This window comes from Notechis scutatus, chromosome 2 (assembly GCF_049901735.1).
Source record: "Notechis scutatus isolate UNSWTSFEM ecotype Mainland chromosome 2, rNotScu1.2, whole genome shotgun sequence".
NCBI lineage: Eukaryota > Metazoa > Chordata > Lepidosauria > Squamata > Elapidae > Notechis > Notechis scutatus.
Window position 1 is genome coordinate 225,646,266 of NC_142010.1, and position 27,186 is coordinate 225,673,451.

General features: G+C 38.4%; 2 protein-coding genes across 3 annotated transcripts in view; one reads left to right on the forward strand and one right to left on the reverse strand.

Moving 5' to 3' along the window:
* Window positions 1-1,155: 1,155 nt before the first annotated feature.
* On the reverse strand, window positions 1,156-26,028 carry ARSK (arylsulfatase family member K). Of its 2 annotated transcripts, XM_026672610.2 has the most exons (8): window positions 24,915-26,028; window positions 23,100-23,229; window positions 22,338-22,497; window positions 18,807-19,089; window positions 13,274-13,445; window positions 10,686-10,907; window positions 6,377-6,598; window positions 1,156-1,732 (listed from the first exon to the last, which is right to left on the reverse strand). In XM_026672610.2, exons 1-8 carry the CDS (start codon window positions 25,092-25,094, stop codon window positions 1,464-1,466), a joined length of 1,638 nt encoding a protein of 545 aa, XP_026528395.2. In that variant the 5' UTR covers window positions 25,095-26,028; the 3' UTR covers window positions 1,156-1,463. The 2 variants fall into 2 exon arrangements, with proteins under 2 accessions (XP_026528395.2, XP_087814291.1); XM_087958165.1 differs by lacking the exon at window positions 23,100-23,229 and having other exon boundaries at window positions 24,915-25,050.
* The window catches only part of SKIC3 (SKI3 subunit of superkiller complex), a 47,453-nt gene continuing 46,280 nt past the window's right edge, over window positions 26,014-27,186 (forward strand). The window contains exon 1 of the mRNA XM_026672445.2: window positions 26,014-26,104. The gene's annotated coding sequence lies outside the window, so the exon portion shown is untranslated. The remainder of the gene's footprint in view (window positions 26,105-27,186) is intronic.

Consider the following 27,186-nt stretch of genomic DNA (forward strand, 5'->3'; position numbering starts at 1 on the left):
ATGCTTAGGGAAAAAAAGGGACAAAGGACAAGAAATTGGCCTTTTCAACTGTTCCAAATCATTTATGATTGAAAGGCTGTTCTTAGCGTGTGATTTAGTCTAAAAGTCTAGTTTTGGCACAATATGCTTTGCAGAATGATGCCCTCATGTTTGCTGTTTGCAGAATTTGACCTTATAAGTCCTGATATCCACTTAATTTGGCCTTTCTCAACTGTTCTACTGCAATAGGCTGCAGAGCTGCTATGGGATTTCCCCTATCCTTAGCAAGCGGTCATATTTTCATCTCAGCAGGTCAGTAAAAGTATAAGGATTGGTTCACAAGGTCAATTGTATTACCCTCTTACCCCATGACTTTCCTTTTAATGAGCTTGTCATATTACTTGTGAGCAATGCTAATTTTTTAAAATTAAAAATAATATATCAGATTAAACGATGGTGCTACACACATACTTTATTTACCTTTGGCATTCCCAGAGGCACTTTTTATAATTATGTCTCATAATCAAAACTATGAATCCTATTAGCTTTGTTCAACTATACTTAACTTCGTAAGTGCACTATGAAGTTGGCTTATTTATCTAAACCAGCCTTTGGATCAATGTTATTGGACTGAAAATTACCAAGTCTCAGCAATTATAGCAAATAATGCCCTGGGGAGCCAACATTAAGCTATCCTCTTAAATCACTACTTAGACTAACCATACTTTATGTTATAGATTCACACTAAAACATCAGACTGGATTTATATAACACCCAAACCAAACATCGTTTTGTTTGCCTGTATCCATATCCATATGCATATGTAATGAACTATCTGCAAGCAAACAACCAAGCTCAGACACCACCAAGGACTCACATTGTATGGCTTAGTTACAGGCCACCAGATGAAGAACCTCAGTCAAAAGGACATGGAATGTTTCTTATCATCCAAGTGCCATATTGTAGGAGTAGAGAGGCAAGAGCTGATAAGTTTGATTTTTTTTTTTTTACGTAAAAAGCCCTGAGGACAATCAAATCATTGGGAAAGTAAGCAGAGCAAATGTTACAACATGCATGACCATGTGATTGTATAAATGCAACAACTTAAATACGTTGTTAGATGTTGGGACACACTGATATAATGGCATCACCATTTGCCCAATTACACTACATATGTGGTGTCATTATCTTTATTACAACACAACCGATAGCAGCATCATGTTATCCATTATCAGGTTTTAGAAGAGAACAGAATAGAATTCTTTATTGGCCAAGTATGATTGGACACACAAGGAATTTGTCTTCTTAACTAGTTTTGAATCTGACTAATGCACCCTGGTTAAGGAATTGGTTGATAGGGTGAATTTATAGGGAGATGGGGAAGCTGGGAACAGTGGACAATTTTGATTTTATGTTCTCTTTTACAGCAGCAAGATATAAATTATTCAATACAATGTTTGTATGTTATCTGAAACCTTACTAATTCATTCATTAATCCATGTGTCAATGGCGTGTTGATATTTCTTTGGGTTCTTTTTCCAGCTCCAATGCCATCTAAGGTTAGCTATTGTATCTGAATAGTTCTGCCCTAAACTTTGCTTCCAGCTAATAAATTGCTGTTTATTATATTGTTCAACAGCAGTAGAGACTTTCGGATAGTTAATTACATGATATAGCTTCTTGTTCAAAGATTGTGTGATTGCTGGAAACTTTGTGGCTACATCTGTTAGTTCATCTGGATCATTTGAAAGATCTACAACAAAGAAAAACAATAGGTTAAGAGAAATTACAATAAACATAAGCTTAAGTTTAGAAAACTGGAATTGTGTAGTCTGCTTCCAATTCAGTTAAGAAATTGAATCACTCCAATAACAATGTTAATTAAACCATGAAATTAAATTAAATGTTAATTAAATCAAGAAATTACCGTACTCTTGCAATAAACACTTCATATTTGCAATTCCTCCACCAGTTATGTTATCATATTAGAATATCAGAATCTTGCACACACTCTGCAGCAACTACAGAAGAAAAGTATGCCTCTGGAATTCAACAGGATGCTTATTTGTTGGTGACATCGAATAATAGGTTGCTCCATCTCCTATCTGAACAGAGATGAGGTATATGCTGACGCTATCATCAGTTTGAGAGAAGTCACTTGAAAAGGATTTTAAATTGTATGTATCTGCTGCACAGGTATGTTATATTTGCAGGGGGGGAGGGGAAGCTATCCTCTTCCACTTTACACTCAGTCTGCAGTAAATGTAAGCCTTTATAATCATAACAGTTTTCTGAGTGGGAGTGGAAAGGAGAGTGGAGGGTGGGAGGGAAGGAAGGAAAGTTCTCATTAAAACTTCACTGGCATTTTACAGCCTCCCTTTGAAAGTAAAGATGGGGTGGGCAAATAAGATTAAAGAGGAAGAACACTTTGATCCTCTCTCAGCAGGGTGAATTAATTCTGTAAAGGGAGGCAATGAAGCTGAGGACTTGCAAAGCTGTGGAAAAAAACTGAAGGTGTTTTTTTAATGATTGAACTGGTCCTCCCTTCGCAGAAGGGTTGCCTCCCAAGAAAGGGAAATTGTTGGGGATATAAAGACCTTTGAACCATTCCCATTAATGAATAGACATAGAATAACAGAAGGGACCTTCAGTGTCAACTAGTCCAACCCCCTGTTTGAGTAGGAGAATCTATTCCAAATATTAACCTCTACCTAGGATCAAACTCACAGCCTCCCAATTGTGAGGCGAGAGGTCCACCTCTAGGCCATCACACTGGTTCAATATTTTTTTTTATTAAGGAATCACAAGTTACTTAAGGCTTAGGGGCTGCGCCCTATGTTCCCTTGAAGGGGCACATATCTGCATGTACATTATTATTATTATTACATCTTATTAGCACACACTGTAAAAAGAATGCACACACTATTAAGTTATTTTGCCAACCCTTGTTACTACAGTTAAGCTAAGGCAGCAAGCTTGTACACGTCACAAGCCTAGGGCTTTACGTGGCTATAATTATTATTATAATTTAAATAACCATCAATATAGCCACAAAAAGGTCCAGTTTTGTGACCTGTGTAATTATAGCAAAAAGGTTTATTTGGCACCTCCATAGCTAGAACTGAGTGGAAGCAGCATAGGACAGGGCTTCCTTCTCAACCTACAGCAACACCAAGTGATTCTTTGGGGAGGGGGCAGTGGCTTTGTGTCTTTTACCCAGGACATCTGTCATGAGACCTTTCTCAACCTTGAGGGGAGCTGACCTGCTCTGGACACCAGAGCCCGCTGCACATGAATTAATATGAAATAATGAAGTAACATGAAATAATTAATGAAATAATTGCCTGCAAGCAAGAATTTGTAGGACCAAAAATACTGCTTTGGACAGGAAGGCGGTGCAGAGAGTAGTGAGGATAGCAGAAAAGATCATTGGTAGTTAACTTCCTTCTATCCGGGACATAGTACACAAGCCAGGGGTATCAAAACTCAATTTCACTGAGGGCCGCATCAGGGCTGTGGTTGACCTCAGTTTCCTCTTTGCATTGGGTAGACCAGGCCGAAGCCATGGTGGCCTAATTTCCTCTTCACATTGGGTAGACCAGGCTGAAGCGACACAGGCCAGCCCCTTACATTTTCCAGGACGGCCCCATGGGCCCAATCTAACCATCTCATGGGCTGGATGCAGCCCACTGGTCTTGTGTTTGACACCCTTGATGTAAACGATGCTTGAGTAGGATCCACAGGATTGTCTGGGACACTACACATCCTCTTCACAACCTGCTTTCCTTGTTACCTTCATGGAGGAGGCTTCACTGCAGGGATGGGATTCTACCAGTTCTATCCGGTTCTATAGAACCCCTTGTTAACTTTCTAAGCAGTTCGGAGAACTGGTAGTTAGAAGCAATCTCCTTTTGTTTTTTTCCACCCTTATTACATTCTTGGCAGACAGCCTAGACTTACTGTCTCCGGAGCTTTTGGGGGTTGGCTTTATTAAATGGGAAGGGTTGTTTTAAGATTTTTACACTGCTGTTGGGAGGATTTTACACTGCTGTTGGGAGGAAATACTTCCCTGGACAATCAGCACTTTGAAGAAATAATTGAATAATGAAGCAAAGCTTTTAGTGACAGGGAACCAAGATGAGTGACATTCAGCAAGGCTTCTTGGCTTGCTAGAAAAATTGACATTCAAACGTGAGTTTACATACTCTTTCTGAGTTTTGGTCTAAAACTGATTTTTGGTGAAGGTTAATTCTGTGCTTGGTGAAGTTTAATCCTGCGTTTATTGATGGGATAATTTTCCCTATTCAGCTTCAACAAGCAACAGCTACCGTTGTGATTTCATTATTTGTATTTTGTTTGAATTTTTTCCTGCCTCATGGTTTCTTTTTCTATCTGGGAGGGGGTCTTCCTCACTGCTTTAGTACTATCTGGCACTGTCCTTTTGGGGTATACTTCTAAGAGGCAGGATGCAAGCTTGGCACTGATTTTTTTTATTGCCTTTCTGGGGGGCATGTGACCTTTCCTTAAATCTGGATGATTTCCTTAGGATATCTTGTGAGGTGAGTGAGACCAGCTTTAAGTGGTACAAATGGATCTAAGGATTGCTTTTCCTGGGTGTGCTTCTTCTGGAGAGCTTAAATGACCTCTCTGCTAAAGGGTTTCACTTTATGAGCAAGAGTTGGCTACTTGATAGTTATCACTGAATTTTAACTATTTTCATTCCTCAAGGTGCTCTGGCACCCTGCCTGATTTGTAACTCTGGCTTGCAGATATTTTTAATCTAATGATTGGTATTTAGGGCAGCTTTTTGCAAGCGAAGAAGCTTTTTGTATTTTTGTACAGGTAACTTACAACAGTTGACTTACAACAGTTCATTTAGCGACCAATCAAAGTTACAATGGTACTGAAAAAAGTGACTTATGACCATTTTTTACACTTATGACCACTTTTTCACACTATGACTGTTGCAGCATTCCCCACTGTCATGAGAGGCCAGGCGAGGAGAAGCAGCCCTTGACATGAGTGATGTCGAGTTGGCCATGCCTACCCAGTCACATAACTACCAAGCCACACCTACCAACTAAGCCATACTCACAGAACCGGTTGTTAAAAAACCTGAATCCCACCCCTGCTTCATTGTATCCAAAGCAGAACATTTAGATTCAGTCGCAGTTTTGTTCCATTTAGCATCCAGCTTGTGAATTCTCAAGTTTACTCTTTCTGCTACGCATTCAAAATGGACATTGATTAATATATATATGTATGGTGCAAGTATATACTATATTTATGTATGGTGCAAGTATATACTGTATTTATGTATGTATATAGCGTGTGTATATGTGTGCTATGTATGTGTTTGGGTAGATATACACTGCTTTTTGAGAGCAGGCAACAGAATTTCATTTTCAATGTGGGCCTCTGTGCTTGCAGTAAAAATGTGACAATAAAGTTACCTTGTTTTATACACAAAGTAATAGAAAATGAAGAAGCTAAAGTGCTATGGGACTTTAGAATTCAAACAGATCAGCACCTGATATACAATATCCCAAATGTTGATAAGAAGGACAAAAAAATTTGCACAATGAACATTGCAATGTCTTGGGACAGCAGAAAAAGATTGGGAGAAATTCACAAAACATAAACACCTGCAAACAGAACTAGAATGACTACGGCAAAAGAAAACAGAGATAGTACCAATAGTAATAGGTGCCTTGGGTGCAATTCCAAACTGTCTGGAGTACCACTTGAACAACATCAGAATTGAAAATATCACCATTAATCAATTGCAAAAGGCAGCTTTGCTTGGAACAGCTTACATCCTGCAACAATATCTGTAACACCATTAAACATCCACATCTGCCTATCCCAAGTTCTTGGAAAGGACTTGACAGATAGACAAAAACGCCAAATCTAGTCTGAGCTGTGCAACGAACCATAATAATTCTTAGATTGTTCAATATGAGATTGAAACCCACATTTATAGATTCCAGGAGACCACAATGGGTATTGGATACTTAAAAAGCACAGCTATCTTCTCTGTCTCCTACTGTGGGCAGTGTTTCTTGCATTCTTTGACCTATGTTCTCTATTGTACTGTATGCTGAATTAAAACTGCATGTTGACTTTCATTGATACAGATTTTTTCAGGCTTTCTTTTACAGGACCTTAAATTTTAATCAATATTCTTCACCCTAGATGTGCATCACTCCTCTGTTCTTTTGCTGAACGGAACAAGGCATAACACAGATGCATTATTTCACAGTTTTAGATCTTGTGCTAGTACAGGGCAAGGACTGTGTAGCTGAGCCTGCATAACGTGGAAGTGAATCAGCTTATTTTGATCGTTCAGATCGCATCTGAGAATAAGAATGATATTTTCATCAAATGGTAAACCTACCAAACAACTGAGGAGATACAGAGTGGCTGTCTGAATAAGCAATGTATTTCCACTTGTCAATTCGCAGCATGTAGGTTGAAGAATTCACATTGCAGCCATGAAACTCACTCAGAATCCAAGGAGGACGGCGTCTTTTAGATAGGGCTTTTGTAATATTTTCTAATATCAAAGGCATCAGTGAATATCCACTGATGGTTTTTGGAATGGGGAAACTTGCAATGTCTGAAAACAAGTGTAAATTTGATAGAAAACAATTAGAAACCTGAAATAAGCTGAAATAAGAAGCAAAATGTATGAGGAGAAGAGAACAGAAATTATACCATTTCAACCACTTCAACTTTTTGCTATTCTGGTAATATTACTGTGCCTCTTTTCTTTATGTCTATTTTATGTTCCAAATGGAAGTTAGTGGCACAGTTCTATACTCAGAGTGACGATCCATTATATTGAATAGAGCTATTCTGAGCATAGGACTGATGTTTAAATGTTGTTACATTTGGTTGTCAGAAAAAATTAAAGTCTATAAAGATCTCAGTTCCACTGAGTTAATGAAATGCACCCCAAATGTATTTATTGATATGCACACAATTGTCTGCTGAGTTCATATTAATATGATCTTAACACTTATTCAAAAAAGGCATAATATTCAATTTCTACCATTAGAAGTTAACATATTTTCAGAAGATGGTTGCCAACATTGGTTCTACTCACTGGTGTTAAATTTAATTAATTAAATGTACCCATGGTTCAATATGTTAAAGTTTCTGAGTAATTATCATTATTCAAGTTTAGAAATTGGCACACACAACCTTTTATATTCCTTATTCATTAGTCTACATAGAAGTCTGCAGTAATCACTATTTTTACCATCATCTGGACAACTGAGTAAGAAAACAGAATTTCTAACATTGTTGAAGGGAAAATAGAAGGAGAAAGGAGCATTAGGCATGTTCGCCAATTTGAGTTATTTATAAAAGTAATAAAAGCAGGGTAAAACAAATAAATATACGTATGTATGAATCAATGAATACATTCTGCTGTTTGGAGAGTTGATTTACAACACACATATGGTACTTTTTTGCCTCTGTCCCTCATACAAAAAATAGTTTGACTCAACAGCCATTGTACTCATTTTAATATCCATTTGCAATTTTGAAAAGTTCAGTTCAAGGAACATACTTGCCATAAAATTACTCAGAACTGAAGCTACATCAGAAGCTCTTTTAGGGCGCTGGCACTAAATGCATGAGCATCATTACATGTTTAAGGCATGAAATAGAGTGAAAGAATATCTTATAAAACAAAACAGTATGGATAGATAAAATGTACTATATATTAGGGAAAATATGCATGTTTTTAACAACCAGGATGGCTGAGAAAGTAACATTAATCATTTGTTTTATTACTCATCTAAATAAATTAAATCCTGTTGATTTGTGTTTTTATTTTTATCTTTTTGATTATAGGATAGAGCAATCAGGAGAACATATGGGGATGAACAGAACAGGAAAGACAGCAATTTAAAAATACAAACTTCAGGAAGATTGGGGCGGGGTGGTGATACAGTTGGAATCAAAAATTGCTAACTAAATTGGAGGGCTGAAGATTTGAAAGTTATGGTTCGCCTGATTAGTAAAGCTCCTGTCAGAATGTAGTCTTGAAAGGACTATTTTGCAGCAGGAGAAAGCATTCTCAATTTTTGAACAATTCTTAAATCATTACTTCAAAAGTGTCAACCTGTTGAGAAGACCTAGCTCTTATTCCAAATTACAGGTAAACCTTGGCTTACGACCACAACTGAGCTCAAAATTTCCATTGCTAGCAAGATGGTTGTTAAGTGAATTTTGCCCCATTTTATGACCTTTCTTGCTATAGTTGTTAAGTGTATCATTGCAGTTGTTTAAGTTAGTAACTTGATTGTAAAGTGAATCTGGCCCTGGTTGAGAACAATCCGAATAACCATTCAGGAAGCATTATTCACGCTTTTATTGTCTTGCATCCTTGATACTTAAGGAAATGGTATTAAACTCTACTTTAAAAAGAACACTAAATCATATCCGAGGCTTGGATGATAGAAACAGAAAAAGAAGGCAATTACAAGTCTGAAAGGCTTTATTAGATGTTTTGTATCTTCTATTAATACCATAGTGAGGCAGAGCTAAGGGCTCATCATTTAGACAGTATGTAACAACTTAAAGATTTCAAAAAGAGATTGCTTCCTTGTATAATATACCAGCGTCACAGACTGCTAACTTGAAGAATTTAGAGGCAGGAATGCCCCCCCCACTCCCCTCCCCAAGTGTAAAGCAGTTTATAGGCTGAAATCCAAAGAACTCCACATTCAGTTCCCAGTTGAAAATCAAAATGAATGTCTAATCACAGTGCAAGGAGGAAAAAGGAGGAAATAAGAGATATCACAGGAAAACAGGTCAAGAAAGAGGAGAGTTGTTTCCAACCAGAAACAGAAATCTTCAAACACCAGGTCTGACGGGTGACCACTAAAAGTTTCTTAAGACTAGATAGTGGGCCTGGATAAATCAAAGTGTCCTGCGAAGGGCATTGTGGCAAGCTGCAAAACTTCCTCCTTAGCAGAACAGTAAGAATGTAAAATGATGATTCTGGTTGTTAGTCTGGTAGCATAAATTCTATTTCCCCCCCCGCCTCAGGTCCACTGTGTGTAGGACAAAACTAGCTGCATTCTGGATTTCTGGAGCTGTGCCTGAACATCACTTTACAGCAGCTTCGAAGAGCCTGAAAAATCTCCATCTCCATGGTATTTCAGTTTCTGAGACAACTAATAGCACAATTGTTGTGGCAACTGAGAATGTACCTCACTAGGAGGAAGGAAGAATGTGAAGAAAGGTATTACAGGAACACAGGTCAGGAAACGGTATTTTTTTCTAATTGGGGAGGGGACCTAGAGCTCAGTCTTATGTAGCGGGAGTCAATGTAGTTGCTTAATTAAAGAGCCAGGCTTTCTTAATTTTCTTTCTTAAGACTTTCTTTTTTAACTTTAACCTATTTAGGGCTTGGCATTTTTTCTATGGATAAGGTCTGACCTTTTACTAAAGCTATCAGTGGCCATTTACGCTCACTGAGACTGATCTCTCCCAAGTACCGTGTTTCTCATATAATAAGGCCGGGTCTTATTTATTTTTTTTGAGCCCTGAAAAAATGGCTAGGGCGTCTTTTTGGGGGTGACTTAATTCCTCCCTCTTGCATCTTTGGGTGGGCGGGCGGCGACGGCTTGGATGTTGACCTTGGCGTTGGTGGGGCACTTTGTATCGGGGTTAACGCAGGCAGCACCATATCCAGGTGTGCAACAAAAGTACTTCCTAACGGCAAGACCCCCCCACCATTCTCCCCCATTTCACATGTTTTAATATAGGTCTTAATTTGGGGTGAGGGGCTTAATTTCATTTCATGCCTATGCTGGGACTTCCTATTGGAGAAGGCCGTATTTTTGGAGAAACAGGGTAGTTGACAGCTTATCAACCTCAGGTTGAGAATCTACTATGTTTTCCTCTTCACCCTTAGAATCAGAGGAATCACATCGTCCATAGCACTTTAATAAATTCCATCATTTAATGTTACTAAATGCTGCTAGCCAACATAAAAACAAGTGAGATGTGGATGTATTCTTAGGTGTTCTAGTTACTCTATAACTAGGAAGAGGTCTACTACCTGCCAAAGAGGGGAAGCCTCTCTTGAGGAGGTTGCAACCAGAAAGACCAGTTAGTGCCATGTCTGTAGTAAGACCAACCAAGTGGCATATCTGTAGTAACGAGGGGCACTGTGTCAAATGAAAAGGTATGAAATGCTTTGAAATTTGGAAATAATAGATTAATCCTAAAACAATGGTGTCAATAAAAGCAATTGGACTGAAAATTAAAAAGTACAAGTGGATATAGAGAAAGGCATTTTCTGGTGCACTGTTTTTGCCAGTTTATATCATGTAAGCACCAACCACTGAAAGGGAATTAGTTGCTAGAGTGTAGATTAAGGATCATTTTCCCTAAAATCCAAAAGATGTAGAAAAGTATAGATTTGTTATTCAGACTCTTGGTTCAGCCTCATTCTCAATTACCTTCCTTTCCCTTCACTGTCATTACGTAGTCAACTTTAATTGTTTAAGGTCTTGGCAGTATCCTGAAAGCTTTGTAATTCCTATCAACTAGGATTGTCTCACAAAATTAACCCAGAAAAGACAGGCAGATGAAACAATGGCAACAATAATAGCAAAAAAAAAAAAAAAGGCAAACAATCCCATAAATACTAATTTTATTGCTATAGGATAAATGTTGCTTACCAAGCATGGTAGGATAGATATCCACAAGGGACACCATATTTGATATGGACTGCAACTTAATATTTGGACCCATTATAAGGAGGGGAATATGGGAACTTGCTTCATACATGCTCATTTTATAAAACTGTCTGTGTTCCATCGCAAGTTCTCCATGATCCGCAGTAAATATTACATGAGTTCTTCCAAGCAGTCCTGTTTCATTTAGAGCAGAAAGTACCTCACCTGTAAAACAAGACAAGGAAAAACATGTTAAGATGTTAATTAAATAGCACTGATATTTGCAAACATTCTGAGAAATACTTCCTTGCTAACAAGAACATTTAGTGTTAAGTGATCAACAAAGTTTCTCCCTGAAAGCTCTAAGTTTTTTTCAAAGCTTAACAATATCAAATGTAACTGATTTCCAAAACTCCATACTTGAAATACTATTTTGTAAAACTTAAGATTTAATATCTACGGCAATCCAAAATCCTAATAATGAAATTAAAGGCCTGCTCAAAATTTAACTCCTGGGAGATTAACTCTTAGGGCCAGGTTATATTTCAACCCCCCTCAAACTTTACAAACTGCATCAGAAAATTCAGCTTCTTTTAAACATAGCTTTATATCCGAGCTGACAATTAAAACAAAAGGATCGATGTTTCAGAATCATTCTAAAGTCTTGACCCATAATTATTATGTTACGAGTAGAAAATTAGTAAAAATGAACATCATCACACAAACTTAAAAGCATATATTCTAATGATAAGATTGTTTCAAAGTTGTAAGAGCAGATTATTATATTTTCTATCTAACACTTCATAGGGTTATGCTTTGCATCCTATTAATAAATGTGTTTTTCAGTGTACAGAAGTTCTTAAGATGCAGCTCATAATGAAACACATCAATTAAATATTCCATATTACTGAACCTTACTTTAATATGATCAATTCCTAAAGCTAAGAACAGTCCTAATTAAAAACTATATAAATATAGGTTAACTTCTGAATAACTGTTTAATTCACATCTAATTTATTTCAAATGCACAATTTATGACAAGCACAAAAACTGACATTTTCCTTGAGTTTCTGAATGCCATGCTGATTTTAAAGCAAGTTAGAATAATTGGAGGCCCATGAATCTATAGTAATTGAAAATCTATAGTACAGGAAAAGCAAATGTTGATAATATATAAGCAGTTTCAGTCAAGGAGATTATAGCCAAAGCAGGATATTGTGTGTCACTCAAGTTACTGAAAACTTGATCAAATTCTTTTTGGTTTATTAGATTTCACACGTTTGTTTGTTTTCCTGCCTAATTTTCACATTTTTTTTATAAAACGAGGCTGATATTTTCTGAATGAATTAACATTCCAACTTAGCAAGCAACCATTTTAAGGCAGACTCTATGCCATTATATAATTTCAAACATCTGAAGAGATTTTTCCTCTCACCTAGTCAGTGAAGCCATATACTAAACATAAGAAGTCATAATCCTAGAAGTAGTTGAAGCCACAAAGGAAATAAAAATACAGGACTCCAAACAAAGATCTTCCCCTGAAGTTTCTCCTTTTATCAAATTCCTTTCATGCAGCCAACGGGCACCATTACAAGCGATAGGGAATCATCACCAACTGTCCTTAGCAAATAGTATGAGCCTAATGTAGATACCAAGAACCAGCCCTGATGGCAGAGATGTTTTTCTTGACCCAAAGAAATATCCTTATAGAGGATGCATCTGAAAGCACTCCAAAATATTAAGAATTTCCTTTGCTCTAAAACATGGGTGTCAAACAGGATTTCTTGTAGGGCTGGATCAGCATTGTAGTTGTAGGGGGCGTGCATAAGCGCACCAACGTGCCTACCGTCCCTGTCCTATTGTTTCTCTTATTCTTTTATTTTTTCTTATATGTACCCATTTCATGTATTCACAACCATGTATACACTTATACTTATTATCTTGTAAACAATTGGCAAATCAAATAAATAAATAAATAAATAGTTCTTTGTGGGCCGGCCGCGGGGGAGACATTGGATGGACGCCTCCTGCAGCACTTTGCTGCAGGAGGACCCTCCGTGCCCCATTTTTGGCCTGGATGGTCTCCTGCAGCACTCTGTGCCCCCCCCCACATGCCCTGTTTTGGCTGCCAGAGGCACAGCAGGCCGGTCCTTTGCTATTTCTAGGCCGAACCCACGGGCCAGATTTAAGCACTCCATGGGCCTGATCCATCTTGTGGGCCTTGAGTTTGACACCCCTGCTCTAATATAACCAAATAAATTGCAGATCTGAAATTGGTAGGTCTATGTATGGACATTCCCAGATAATAGCTTTGATATCATCACGTAAAGGACTTGTTATAATGCTGAGTATTTTAACATGGATGTATTGTATTCTTCATGAATCTATATAGGCAGATACCTAAATAAATAAAGAATAAAGGAAAATGCAATATAAAATACTTTCAAGTACCTTTTTGGGAGGGAAAAGCTTTCCACGAGTAACAGTTCTAAAATTTCTGACAACGTACAAAAATTGCATCACTAAGATCAGGATAATAACCGTATCCATGAATGTATATATTATGAAAGTAATAACTTAGTATCACCTACCAAGCATGGCATCCGTTTCTGCACACATGGCATAATAATGTGCTCGAATATTTCTGATTTCTTCCTGTGTAAATTGCCCACTGCAGTTCTTGGTGTAAGTAGAATAATAATCAACTGGGTGCATCTCTGAAAATGGAGGCCATTTTGGAATCTTTATGGCATCATAATTCACCTAATAACAAAACAGAAATGTGCTGCATTTTATAAAATAGCTCTATTGTGCATTTGTAATTTTCTGACAATTTTCAAGTAGGTGCCAAAAGCAAGCATGCTGATTGAAAATGAGACTACAAAGAAGATTTCTCTCCTAGTGCACAGAAATGAAAAACTGAACTTTTTCTGGGAGGTCAGCTGCTGGCACTACTAGGACCCTGCAGAGCTAAATCATCCTTTTATATGTAACATTTTTAGTAGAAGAGATGAAAAAGTGATGGACAGTTACAAAGAGAAAACAGTTGTCTGGACTTTCTTTTGAAATATGTGAATGAGTAGGATAACAGCAAAAAAAACTTTGTTTAAAACTGCTCCTGCAAACTTTAATTTAGTTACAAACCTAGACATGATGGGAGTGTCAACTACACAGTTTGATTTTTAATCTGTATTCTTAAAACTAACCGTTCAAAAATACTCTTTTTGCAATGTTACCCAGTTACAGATTCTTGTTACTCAAAAATGTTACTAAGGACAGTTGTCCTTTCCTCTGAGGCTTACTATCTATTTTGACAAGGGGGGGGGACGACAAGGAAAGGAAAACAAAAGTAGGGGCAAAAGAGGAATCATATGCATTCTGCTAAATGACGCCTACTGAAACCTAACTGAAGAATAGCATGAGGAATAAGAGCTCAAAGAATTGGCCAAAAGGAGGGTTTTGAGGAAGGTGTCTAGTCTGATACAGTGGTCCTCAATTTACGACCACAATTGAGCCCACCATTTATATTGTTAAGTGATAAATTTGTTAAGTGAGTTTGCTCCATTTTATGACTATTCTCATCATATTTGTTAAGTGAATCACTGCAGTTCTTAAGTTAGTTACACAGTTGTAAGTGAATCTGCTCTCCCCATTGATCTTTTCTTGCTTGTCAGAAGGTTGCAAAAGGGGATCATGTGACCCAGGGACACTGCAACCATCACATGACCATAGGGATGTAAATAGTCATGTAATAGTCATGTAAATCACATGTCCATAAATCACATGACTATCACATGATAGTCATGTAAATCACATGACCACAGGGATGCTGCAACGGTCCTAAGTGTGAAAAATGGTCATAAGTCACTTTTTTTCAGCACCATTGTAATATTGAACAGTCACAAAATGAACTGTTGTAAGTTGAGGACTACCTGTACTCAGTGCAAAGAAATCCTACAATCACTGCTGTGTCTCTCTCGATTTGCATGTTCTTTGAGAGATTCTGTCTCTTTTTTTTTATGCCAGTGTCAAACTTTCAGAGATTGTAAACTGAATATTACAATTTATTTTCACACGGTATTGCTGGTTTAAAAGAAGTTTTGAGATGGGCCGTTTGAAACTTATTCTCATATCATGTAAGTGCCTCTACAATGCATTCTCTGTCTGCAAAATCTTCCTTGCTTATTGCATCTCATGTATCTGAAAACAAACCACATGCTTCCGAGCTGAAGCCAGCTAATATATTGCCTTAAAGACCATCTGCTTAGCAACACAGTGTACTAAGAGAGCCTCGTGTTGATGCACTGCTCTAAGCCGAATCACCAAAGGAACAGCAAAAAATGAATTCAGGTTAAGCTCTATTCCAGTCGAGATGGAATTCCATACTTTTCCCATTCCAAGCAGTGGGCTTGCCTTCAGACATTGTGGGTGCTCCATCACCAGGGAGTCTGGACAGCCACTTGTCTGGAATGGTATAGGGTTTCCTGCTTGGGCAAGAGGTTGGACTAGAAGGCTTCCAATGTCCCTTCCAACTTTATAATTCTGTTGTTCTGTACTGTTATTCCACATGTCAGCAGAACAGTTAGCAGCATGTAGCCGTATGTACCAATAGCAAATTATGATATGGAAAAAAAAAATACAAAGACACTGTTTACATTTATATGGGTTGCATTGTACTGTCATGATGGCAGTCCTACAGTTCTAACTCTGCTCAAGTTGCTCCAATTAGACAGTCAAAACTTGGATCAATCATTTACACTGGAGGTGGCACCACAAATATATAAAAGTACTGTGTTTGTCACTAGGCAACCTCATAGACAGAAAACATGATGCGGTACTGATTTGTTCAGTACGGCTCCAATATACTTAGATGAATCACTATAGCAGCTAAGAAAAAACAGCAATAACCTGGAGGAATAAGCAAGTCATGGGGACTTGGAGGAAAGATTACTTAGCCCTGAGACAAAGACACTCAAAGCAACCATGTCTTGATTTGTTTAGAATAAAAAGGGACAGAGAAAAACTTAAATAGGCTTTTTGCGACTTTCTGAAGTAATCCAGATTGAAGTAACTGATTGAAGTCCATTATGGGTATGTACCCTTCCAAAATGATTTTAAAAATCCTTCTGAACACTGCATGAGAAGGCATCACTGAGCTATCATTAAAGCAGTCTGGGTTTTTATAGTCTTCCAAAGGACCTTGAAAAATAGTTGTCACTGCTTTAACAGTCATAGAGTTGACTCAAAGTAGTGGCATTTTTCTTATACTCATGCAGAAATCTGGAAAAGCTAGGCTACTTGAATGAATAATAGAGAACTCATGCAAAGTCCAAAGCATTTCTCCAAACCATTTTCGAACCTTGTAGGGACCTAACATACTTATTTATTTTATTTTTATTTATTTATTTATTTGATTTGCCAATTGTTTACAAGATAATAAGTATAAGTGTATACATAGTTGTGAATACATGAAATGGGTACATATAAGAAAAATAAAAGAAGAATAAGAGAAACAATAGGACAGGGACGGTAGGCACGTTGGTGCGCTTATGCACGCTTACAGACCTCTTAGGAAAGGGGTGAGGTCAATAGTAGACAGTCTAAGGTTAAAGTTTTTGGGGTTTAGGGAAGAAACTACAGAGTCGGGTAGAGTATTCCAGACATTGACCACTCTATTGCTGAAGTCGTATTTCCTGCAATCAAGTTTGGTGCGGTTAACTTTGAGTTTGTATCTATTGTGTGCTCTTGTGTTGTTATGGTTGGTTCTTCTCAATTTAAGAATGTTCAGAACTGAGAAACACTAGCAAAAATAGAGCTAAATTTACATTGTAAGTTTACAATGTCTGGGTTAAACATAAAAAAATACTACAGTTATGAAAATGCTGTAAGAAAAAAATACGTAGTAACGATTATTTAATGGCTGACAGCAAACTAAAATTCCTGTCCTAACCATAAAAAAAATAAATATGTTAAGTGAGGATGCTTCTGTGGAGAAATCGTTTCATTACACAGCCGCAGTGCCTTTCGACAGCAGGAGCCATGGCAACAGGGCTAGAGAGTGTGGTAGCCATTGTAAAACATCTGGGAATAGTTCACTTGGAATACAAATAAACAGGAGCTTTTGACTCCTCTTCATGAAAATAATAGCACTACCTGGTTTTTATTCAAGAAAACAGCTGGATTTTTCCAGCATTAAAATAGAAAATGTCAAATGTAAATGTAAAATTATATTTTCCTGCCCTAGCAGACAGCAATTTCCATAAAAAGAGAAGGCCTTGTAGTGTCTCTAAGTAAGATCAATCTAATTGTAGCTTATTATACATAACAAGAAACAGATTGGCAATGCAAAGTCTATAATAGTAAACACCATAATTGCTCAGTTTATAAAATGACATTATCACATGCAGCTCATCCTAACTGTGGCAGCTGGTTCCATTTTTTTATTGTGGGAACATAGCCTAAGGGACTACAAGATCAGCAAAGTTTTTCATCTCAAAGATTATATGGGCATCAATCACTAGTCAATACAATGTATCCATTGCCAATTTAAATCCTATAAGATTCAAGCACACACACACTCACACCACTTTTCAAAGAAAATGCTGTTACTACTATGCTTACATGATGTCTAACCATTCATAATCCATCAAATGTGGAACAACCATGTTTTCTGGTGAACCACCATGTTTTCTGGTGAAGCAAAATGCATTGGCCATACTCACTCCCTATCCTCCTCCTGTTTTCCATTAGTGACTTACATTAAGCAATCTTCCTATACAGCTCTTTAACTTGTTATACACCAGGGGTGTCAAACTCGTGGCCTGTGGACCGGATGCATCATGTGCTAGACCCGCCCAGTTTAGTGAAGGGGAAAAAATCCTGATACGTCATGTGACGCCGCTGAGACGCTGCAAGTTTACACCCCTGTTGTACATAGTATATGATGGTGGTTGGATCCAGATTTAGATGCTTATAAGATTGTTACCAGTTTTTTTGCAATACTTCCTTCAGTCTCCTGATGCTGTTGTATTATTCAGCAAGTAGCACTCACAGCAAACTATCCTGTCAGTATACAGTAGGTGTTTCAGAATCACTGGTGAAGCAATTATGCTAAAAGACATTGCTAGAGCAAGGAGCCCTACTATTGTGGCCCAACAATGACCAACAGAGCTGGTAGCAGATTCAGACAGTGAGGAGTTTGGGGAGGAACATGGGCCAGTCTTGGAGTCTGGGGAAGGCTCTGAGGAGTGCTCTGCATCAGAGGCAGAGATGGGGCCAGGGTCATCTGACAGTTATCAGCTGCCTTCGGAGTCAGACATCAGTGAGGCAGAAGAACAGCTAGAGCCTGTTCCCAGTGTACGCATGCACAGAGTTGCCAGAAGAAGGGAACAGCTAAGGAACAAGAGCTGACTTGGGAGTAAAGCCACAGGTGGATGGTGAATGGTCCCTCTCCTAGAGAATAAAAGGGAGTGAAAGGGGAGTGGAGCTTTGCAGGAGATAATTAAGTATTGCGGCATCTGAAAGATATTGACCTGGCCATTCTCCAAGCCTGATAAAGGTCTGGAATTGGGAACTATCTTGAAAGACTGTTGGCCAGGTCTTTGTTGGAGAGGAAATTCATTGTAAATTAAATAAAAAAACTTGGCTTCGTGCTGTTGGGAAAGCCTAAGTCAGAATACCTACTTGGCTTCCAATAATTTATCCCAGGTCATTTTAGAAATGCTGGCTTACAATCACCTCAGATCTTCATCTAGGCTAGCTAAGGGACTTGGCTAACTAAGGGATTCATTGAGTCATTGAATCCAACACTTTTGGAAAATATCAGATTATGGAAGACTGATCTAGTAGCATGGTCAAAGTCCCTCAGCCAGAGAAGCTCACTGGATAACTTTTGGCTAGTTATTATTTCTCAGTCCAAACTACTTCACAGGATGTCGTGGGGAAAACTTCAGAGGAGAGAAGGTTTAATACACTATCTTGAGCTCCTTAAGAAAAGGAGTGCCATAAATCAATTAGTCAAACAAATGAATAATAAATATTAGACTGAGGTTGACTTATGTACCAATAAAGAGTAAGATGACAAAGAATTATTAAATCTTTTTCATATGTTATGTATATACATACCTTTTGTAGCCAATATGGAGATGTGAGAAATGTGGATGCCCCATAATTTTCTCCTGAGGATGGTGAAGGATATGGGTGAGGCAAATTTAGTCCGAGGTACAGAGCAAAGGGCTGTGATAGTTTAGTTGCCTTATTTTTTATCCAATTTGCTGCTTCTTCAGTAACCTTCCAATCTTTTTGCATAACTCTTATATATGTCTTGTTGCCTATGAGTTTAGCCACAGGCCTGCCTTCTTGCTGAAGCAAAAAATCAACATTTCTGGTCCAAGCCTCCACACGGTTACTGAAAATAAGAAGAGCTTTCAAGGTATGCTTTTGAATTGTAATTGCATGCAAATTACCCAAGATTATGATGCTGTCTTGTTTTTATTAACTATTGCTGCAGTTTAAAAGGTTAGGCTGCACAGTACATGTATATATCACCAAATTACACGCTATTCCTATGTCTCTCACAGCAGCTATAGAAGCAGAAAGTAAAGGTAAGAATGTATGAACCTGAAGCCAGTTGTGCTCCACAGAATCACAGAACTATAAAACTAGAAGGGACCACAAGAATGATCAAGTTAGGCTTTCTGCAACATTCAGTAAAACCAATTATAGCAAGGTTCTTCCTTGTAACAGCAAATGTAGGCCAATATATGATTATTCAGTTCATGCAACATGCCAAAGTAGATGGTGTGCATTGAAATCATGGGACAGGCTGTGATTTTAGAGAAATATTTAATCTATCTATGGCTACAGCTAGAATTATCTATGGCTTTGTTTCATTACTGACCTTAGTCAAATATCATCCAAACCTGACTAACGGCCAGTAGAGACTTAAGCAATTATTAGTTTCCATGGAAACAACATAAACTGAAAAGTGACTGTAAAACAAAGCAATTTCTGAAGATTTCTGTCTCAAACTTTGTTTCATCCTGCATCCATCTATACATTTTCCATCCCCCCTCACCCCCACCAAAAGTGCTAGGCAAAGTATTCAACTTCCCTGTTATCCCTATTCTGTTGTTGTTGTTTTTTATCAAAAATTGAACAATCTCTACTCCAATGAGGGTTTTCTAGTTACCACAACAGTCACGTGACCTACATCTCTGCTAAAAAGTGATCTACTGTATTTCATCACATCATTCAAACCAAAACCCTTAGAAAGATTTCTGCCAGCTTTGTTAGTGGCAGCTTCCCACAGAATTCCTAAATATAGGGATTTGCATGATTGGTTGTTATTCTATTTTAAAAAAATTTTTTGGAGTTATCCTTTCTGGAATAGAAAGACATTTTCCTATATTTATTTGTATTCTGCTTGATTTCAGAATGAAAGGGTTGCTTACAAAGCAATCAAAACAATAGGGCAGGATACTCAAGGGATACACACCATCCAAGGCCCTACGGCTTTACAGTAGGACAAGTTAAGGGAAAGGATTAGTGGATTCCCCTGGTTTTGTTTCCCTTCAGTCTGATAGCATCTACCTATAAAGAAAACAACCATTAGTCAGTCTCCCTAACATCCTTAACTTGTGTTGGGGCAGGGCTAAGTGAGTGTAGACAGATGATTTGAATAGCAGCTTTATTAATTAATTCTAAATCCATTTTGAAATTAATATCCACATAATCATTGTTTTTTTAATGAACAATATCAAGCATTTTTATAGGCTTTGTCCAATATACCTTTTAAACATGTATTACAAACTACCAAAAAATAAAAAATACAAAGAATAAAAAGTATAGAAAATAAAATAATAATTAAAAAGTATATAAAAATAATTTCCCCCTTTATTACAAGTACAATTTTAGTAAGTTGTCACCATTTCTCAAAATTCAACAAAACCTCTCTACTTTGCCTATCTCATTGCTCAAATTGCCTTGTTTTTCATTTCTTATCAGCAAAAGTCCATTAAGTTACCAGAAATAATGAAATATCAATTCTAACCTTGTTCAAATAAGCCAACTCTATACTCCTTCCCTGTACTTTTAACAATTTTTAATCACTTGAAATAATTTCAGAACTTGATTTCATTTCATTATTTGTGTCCCTTGTCAAATAATCCTTCAAGAACTTAATAGCTCTTTTGTACATTCAGTAAGAAAAGGTCATCTAAATCACTCTTTTGTCTGTTACTTTATGTTCCTTTTAAATATTAAGACATCAGCCAGTTTCATATGTATATCTAGTATATCATCTTTTTCCATATCATTGTTGTAACTTGTCATATTTAAATACATATTCAAATCAATTTCAGTCTTATCCAATATAGCTTGTTCTTTGTCTGTGACATCACTAACACACTTATATGGTATCAGATATTATTAAAATCAATTTCTGATGCCGATGTTCAAAGATATCCTTAAAAATATCCACTGTGAAGGTATTTTGCTGCATTCTTTGATAACAAGTAAAACTTAAGTATTCTTCATCTTTAATATTTATGTTCTTCTAGTTCCCTCTAGTGTCCAACCTTCAAACTCCCTTTCTATATTGATTTTTTTCCAAAGAACTCCCTCATCCAAAAAATTATGGGGAACAATTCTTAACTTTAATTTCAAATTTTTATTCCAAGTCAATGTAAGCCCATTTTTAACTCTGTATACCATTTTGCTGTTTATTCCAAATGCTAATGTTTTTTTCAAGTTCTTAAAACTGTATTTAAACTCCTTTCTCTAAAGCTAAGGAAGAGTTTTCCCTAGTGAATGCAATAAAAACTTGTAGTTCTGAAGGGTCTTAATATTTTCAAAGCAATAAAAAATAGATCCAAAGATAATTAAGAAATGAGTCCTGGTCAAGCTTTTTTCAAAGGGTTGCGTTATGAGCAGCTGAGAGTTGAGCGATATCATCAAAACAGTCATGGGGCTCACCAGAAGTCACACTTAAACACTGATTTTTACTTCCCTGAAATTCTCAAGAACTGCATATGGCTCCAAAAAGTTTGTTGATGTTATGCTTTCATTATTTATACCACTATTCCTACTACCACTGAGCAAATAGATATAACAGACTGGATTCTATCAGGCAATAAAATCCCTCTTTGTTATTTTTTGTATTATTAGGACTAACCTAATATCTAGACAAGATTTGACATAAATAATACATAAAGAATGAAGCTGGACACCAATTGCAACTTTGAGGAGTGTGAAATGCCAAATTAGTAAAAAATATATGAGAAGCATTTTCATACATACCTCCTTCATTCACTTCATACTTCATGTTTCATATAAGGCACATTTTTAAAAGGTAGAATGTTTACTGGTAATGCCACAGCACTAACAGAAGCAAACCTCTAATTCAAAGTTTTGTTTAACCATAAAATAGAAATCATTTCATGAGACTGGAGTAGAGAGGAACAGTTCGTCACAGGAGTTATTCATTTTAAGAATTATATCTGAAACAATTTTTACAGTGAGCCCTTGACTATGAGACACTGTTTTCATGTTGAAAGATAGGAGCACTGAAAAGCATTTAATCAATAAAAAGAACAACAATGAAATTATTGAGATTTCATCAATAAACCCTGGATATATATTTCATTCTTTACTCACCTTAATGAATGATGTCCAGAAGTATAATCTAGTTTTCCATATTTTTTAGTATAGTAACCTTTCTTTTCCATAAGGTCCATCCATGTAGTATAATTTGGATCTAAGCCCTTGAAGTTATTCCAAGACCCAGTTAAGTGAGGGAAAAGGCCACTCCACATAGCTGAAAAAATATTAGTAAAACAATTTGTTTATACAACTGTTTTCTTCACTTGATACAATTTGGAAGGCAGACCATAAGTCAAGTGACTTGTGACTTTGAAGATAATTTTTTTGCCACTTCTGTGGAACAATACTGTGCAAGCTCCCTGTGAACTCCTATAGTGATAGCGAACCTATGGGACGTGTGCCAGAAGTGGCACGCAGAGCCATTTCTGCTGGTACATGAGCCATCAGCTCCACTGCGCATGAGTGTGCATCTCCCGCCAGCCAGCTGATTGTCGGGTATCTGCCGCTCATGTGCAGGGGGTGGATGCACTGGGAAATGTGCGCAGAGGCGCGGGGCACACGGGGGTTGCATGCATATCGCAGGGGGGTCATGTGCGCATTGCATTATGGGTGCAGGGACATGTGTGTGCACATGTGGGTGCACGCACACACTTTCGGCATGCAAGGATGAAAAGGTTAGCCATCACTGTCCTATAGCATGAAAATCCATCAAAATATTTTCTCTCCTTTCTCAAGGAAGGAATATATTTTCTCTGTAGGTCCTTTATTCTTGTTCTGCCATTTATCCAAATATTTCCTTTTTTTGTATAACTTTACCTGCACGGGATGGACAGCAAATGGGAGAATTGGTGTAGGCATTAAGAAAGAGACTGCCTTGCCTCCTCATGAGTTCTATAAAAGGCAAAACTACTGTTTCATTTTCTGGGGAAAATGTTAGCCTTCCATCCTGCAAGGGAAAAAAATGACTTATGAGAATGCATTTGGAGATTAAGGAGTATTACAAATCAGTGGTGAAAATGTGTAATTTATGTATTGTATTTATTTTTAAAATTAAATATTTTAGGTACGTTTTTAGGGAGAGAAGAGAGCCAGTTTTATGTAGGGGTTAGGGCACCAGGGTAGAAACTAGGTGAGTTCTACCGTGTTTCTCACAAAATAAGGCCGGGCCTTATTTTTTTTTGACCCCTGAAAAAATGGCTAGGCCGTCTTTTTGGGGGTGACTTAATTTCCTCCCCCACCTAGAGCAGCCCATATGCACGTACCTCGCCGCAAGGCCGCTTCTATCGGCCAACAAAAGCTCCCCGAAGGCAGAGTCCCCAGCCACTTCAGGGCGTGGCGTGGCTGCCCATGTCCCCTCGCCATTAGGCAGTGTCTTTTGGGTGATGGAAGCTCCCCAAGTGCGGTCACCAGCCACTTCAATCGGCCGATAGAAGTGGCCTCGGGGCGAGCGCGCACACACTCCCCTCGCCGCGAGGCTGTTTCTATCTGCCGATCGAAGTGGCTGGTGACTGCACTTGGGGAGCTTCCATCGCCTGAAAGACACTGCCTAAAGGTGAGGGGACATGGGCAGCCACGCCACGCCCTGAAGCGGCTGGGGACTCTGCCTTCGGGAGCTTTCGTCAGCCGATAGAAGCGCGGCCTCACGGCAAGGGGAGTGTGTGTGTGTGTGTGTGTGTGTGTGTGTGTGCGCTCGCTCTGAGGCCGCTTCTACCGGCCGATCGAAGTGGCTAGTGACTGCACTTGGGGAGCTTTCATCACCTGAAAGACACTGCCTAATGGCGAGGGGACATGGGCAGCCATGCCACGCCCTGAAGCGGCTGGGGACTCTGCCTTCGGGGACCTTCTATTGGCTGATGTTCTATTGGATTTTGGAAAAAGCACCTTTGGGTTAAATATTGTGTGTTTAAAAGCTTTTGTCTTTCTGTAGGATTCCATGAGAGCAATCTGACATGTGCGTACGCAACTGTCATTTTTGGTAGCAACTTCATGGCTAAAAGTCTAATAGACATGTCTATTTTTTTTCTAACCCTAATCATCTTCTCACCATTATTTAAAAACACAGAAAAACTTGCAAAATCTCTCAACCTATTATTTTATTAATTGTGTTGGTAGCCCCCCTAGTGTACACAAATAACTGTCTGAAATGTTTGCACCACTTGTTTCCTCATTTTCACTGTTCCTATCTTGGAAAGGCATGGTAGCTTTATGCAACTTTACTTGGAAGTGCATTCCACTGGTTCAATGGGAAAATGTTCAGTAGGATTGCAGTTTACATAGTGAATATACTCAAATTATTTGGATAAAATTTAGCTACTGAGTTCACATTCAGTGCTAATGATGCATTAGGTTTCTGCTTCAAATGGGAAGAGACAGAAAGGTGAAGCAGCCAAAAGAGACACACAGTAGGCCAACTCTCCAGAACATGGGACTCCCTGATATGAAATTACATCTTCCACTAATCTTCTCCTACTATGGCCACAGGAATTACTCTCCCAAAATATCTGGAGGGCATCACACTGGGGAAGAGGTCAGTAGCTGAAAATGAGTCTTGTGTCATCTTTTCCTTCAATCAAAGTCAGTAGAAAAACAAAATTGTCTAAATGGCCTGTTAAAATAAAACAAATTACTTACAAAAGAATCGCACATCACCAGCACAACATTAGGCTTTCCACAAGTACCACAGCTCTCTTTAGGATGGAGCAAAGGCCTCGCCTTTACAGGTCCCCAAGAAACAAATCCGACCAGCAGAAGGCACAAGCTAACTATTATATAGTTTGTAAAGCAAGCGGAGTTTCTCCCCCGTTTCCCCATTTCTTCTTTACGTTCAGAGCAAAGGCTCCAGCCCCTTCCTTTCAGAATTCCTTCTCGGAGCCATTTTCATTTCGCACACAGGCAGATCTTCACTTGACTGAGCCTGCCAGATGATTCATTCCACAGCTGGGAAGCTCGTGATCGACAAATAACACCATTATGCCGGGGGGGGGGGACATTTGCACTAGGGAAAACTACCACTCCCGTGATAAATTTTGGGGAAAATTAGTTATTAAAGCCAATGCTGAATGCATTGGTAACTGAATGCGCTTAAGCGGTCTTCCCGTCCAACGTTATGAATTTGCAAAAAGCTCGTCCTTTTTTACTATGCGAAAGGCGGGGGAAACGGGAAATTAAATAAATCAAAAATGAGGAGCGAACCAGGAAGACACGGTGTAAATATTGGACCAGGGACCACTGTTTGTGAAGAGAGGAACTAGCCATAGGTTATAATAAAATTAGGAAATCAGAATACTTGTGCAGTAATGTAGTTCTGTCCTCGCCACCTAATTATAGGATCCAATGTGCAAGAATATATGCTTCGTGTAGAAAATAAAATAAAATCAATCCTCAAGGTGAAATTTTGCAGCATAATTCCCCACCCCACAAACGATTGCGTGCATTTCTCGCAATGCAATCCAGTAGATGTGTGTTTCAGCAACAGAGTGAAGAAAATCAGTAAAAGGAAAAGTGCATTACATCCAGTAGTAAAAGGGAACGTATTCTCCCCAAACAAGTGAAAACTTCGAAGCTGCGTACAATGAGACTAACTGCGTGGAATCGAACGGTGAACCACAACTCCCATCACCACCGCGAATGCTGAACCGGACAACCTCGCGTGGTTTGCCCTCTGACGTCAGAGGGAAAGGGAGAGGAGGTTCTAAAAAATAAAAAAATAAAAACTCGGCGCGCCTGCGCATTTTTTAATTTTTTTTGGGGGGGCGAATTTCAGGAAACCGTTCTCGGTAGCTGCTGGTCCTGGTAGTTGTGTCTGGGCGCTGCGGCAGCCGGTGAGTGTGCCCGTTGTGCGGCCCCGGGCGTGGCTGTTTCTTGAGTCCTCGAGCGCGCTTCTTCTGCCCTTGTGCCAGGCTTCGGCTTCTTTGCAAAAGGAAACGCGATGAATCTCGCGCTTGACACCGATTTGCGATTTCGTTGGGGGAAAGCGAAACGATCGGGCGCGCGCCGCGGTTCTGAACGCCCCTTCCCACCCGCTCTTCCATGTGTCCGCGGCTCCCTTTTGCTACGTGGCCTTTGGCCTGGTCGTCTTAGGGTGGTTCCAGGCAAGGCTTCTTTTGCACCGGTGCCATGTCGCATTCGCCCAACGTTTAGTGTAACGGCGCTTCCCGTTTATAATTCTCCTGTCTTTCCCCGTCATTTTTCTTTCCCCAAAAGTCTATTGAGAAAGATCTTCATAAAATATTTAACTGATAAAAAGACATTTATTGTGCAGCTGCCCTACCTATTGCTTATTGCAAGCAAAGCAGGACATTCCTGCAATAAAAACTTCGTCTGGAAGATCCCCAAAGAAGCATGCTGAATCCTCATTCTTGGTTATAAACTTTACATGTAGGATACATGTCGTCATATTTACCGTGTACTTTTCAACCCGTGCCTTATATATTTTCCTTCCGTACTTGTTTTCTGATAATTATTTTAGACTCACTGCAGACAGAGACATTTATTTTATTTTATATGTAATTGTGAAGGATGTTATGGGCATTTTTTAAGTATAGCTATCGATGACTGATGACCTTACTATATGTGATTATAGCTGTGTTTACAAGTGTTGTGAAGCAATTATAAATTCAGACAATAGCAGTTTAAATGTTTGCCCACACAAGATTCAAATAAATTTCTAATTCCCTTCATATCTGCAACATACTTGTAATTATGCTGCTTTACATTGTAGGTTACTTTTTACAAACAGTTAAATATTTTGAATACTCTGGCTGGAGGGTTCCCTCTGCAGACCATTAAAATAATATTATAGAGAAGGTCTACTTGAGAGAGCTCTGAAAGTGAAAGACATACTTTATTCCAAATATTTGGCTGGGTTGAACTGAGAAGCAACATAATTGTGGGGAAATATAAG

What these genes read in the sequence shown, in the direction of transcription:
- ARSK (XM_026672610.2), bottom strand. Translation starts at nt 25,094, where the DNA reads ATGGGGAAACGGGGGAGAAACTCCGCTTGCTTTACAAACTATATAATA. An exon ending in TCTGGACATCATTCATTAAG is followed by an intron (nt 19,090 to 22,337) that starts GTGAGTAAAGAA and finishes TCTTATTTTCAG; the next exon opens with TAACCGTGTGGAGGCTTGGA. An exon ending in TATCTATCCTACCATGCTTG is followed by an intron (nt 6,599 to 10,685) that starts GTAAGCAACATT and finishes ACTTGTTTTCAG; the next exon opens with ACATTGCAAGTTTCCCCATT.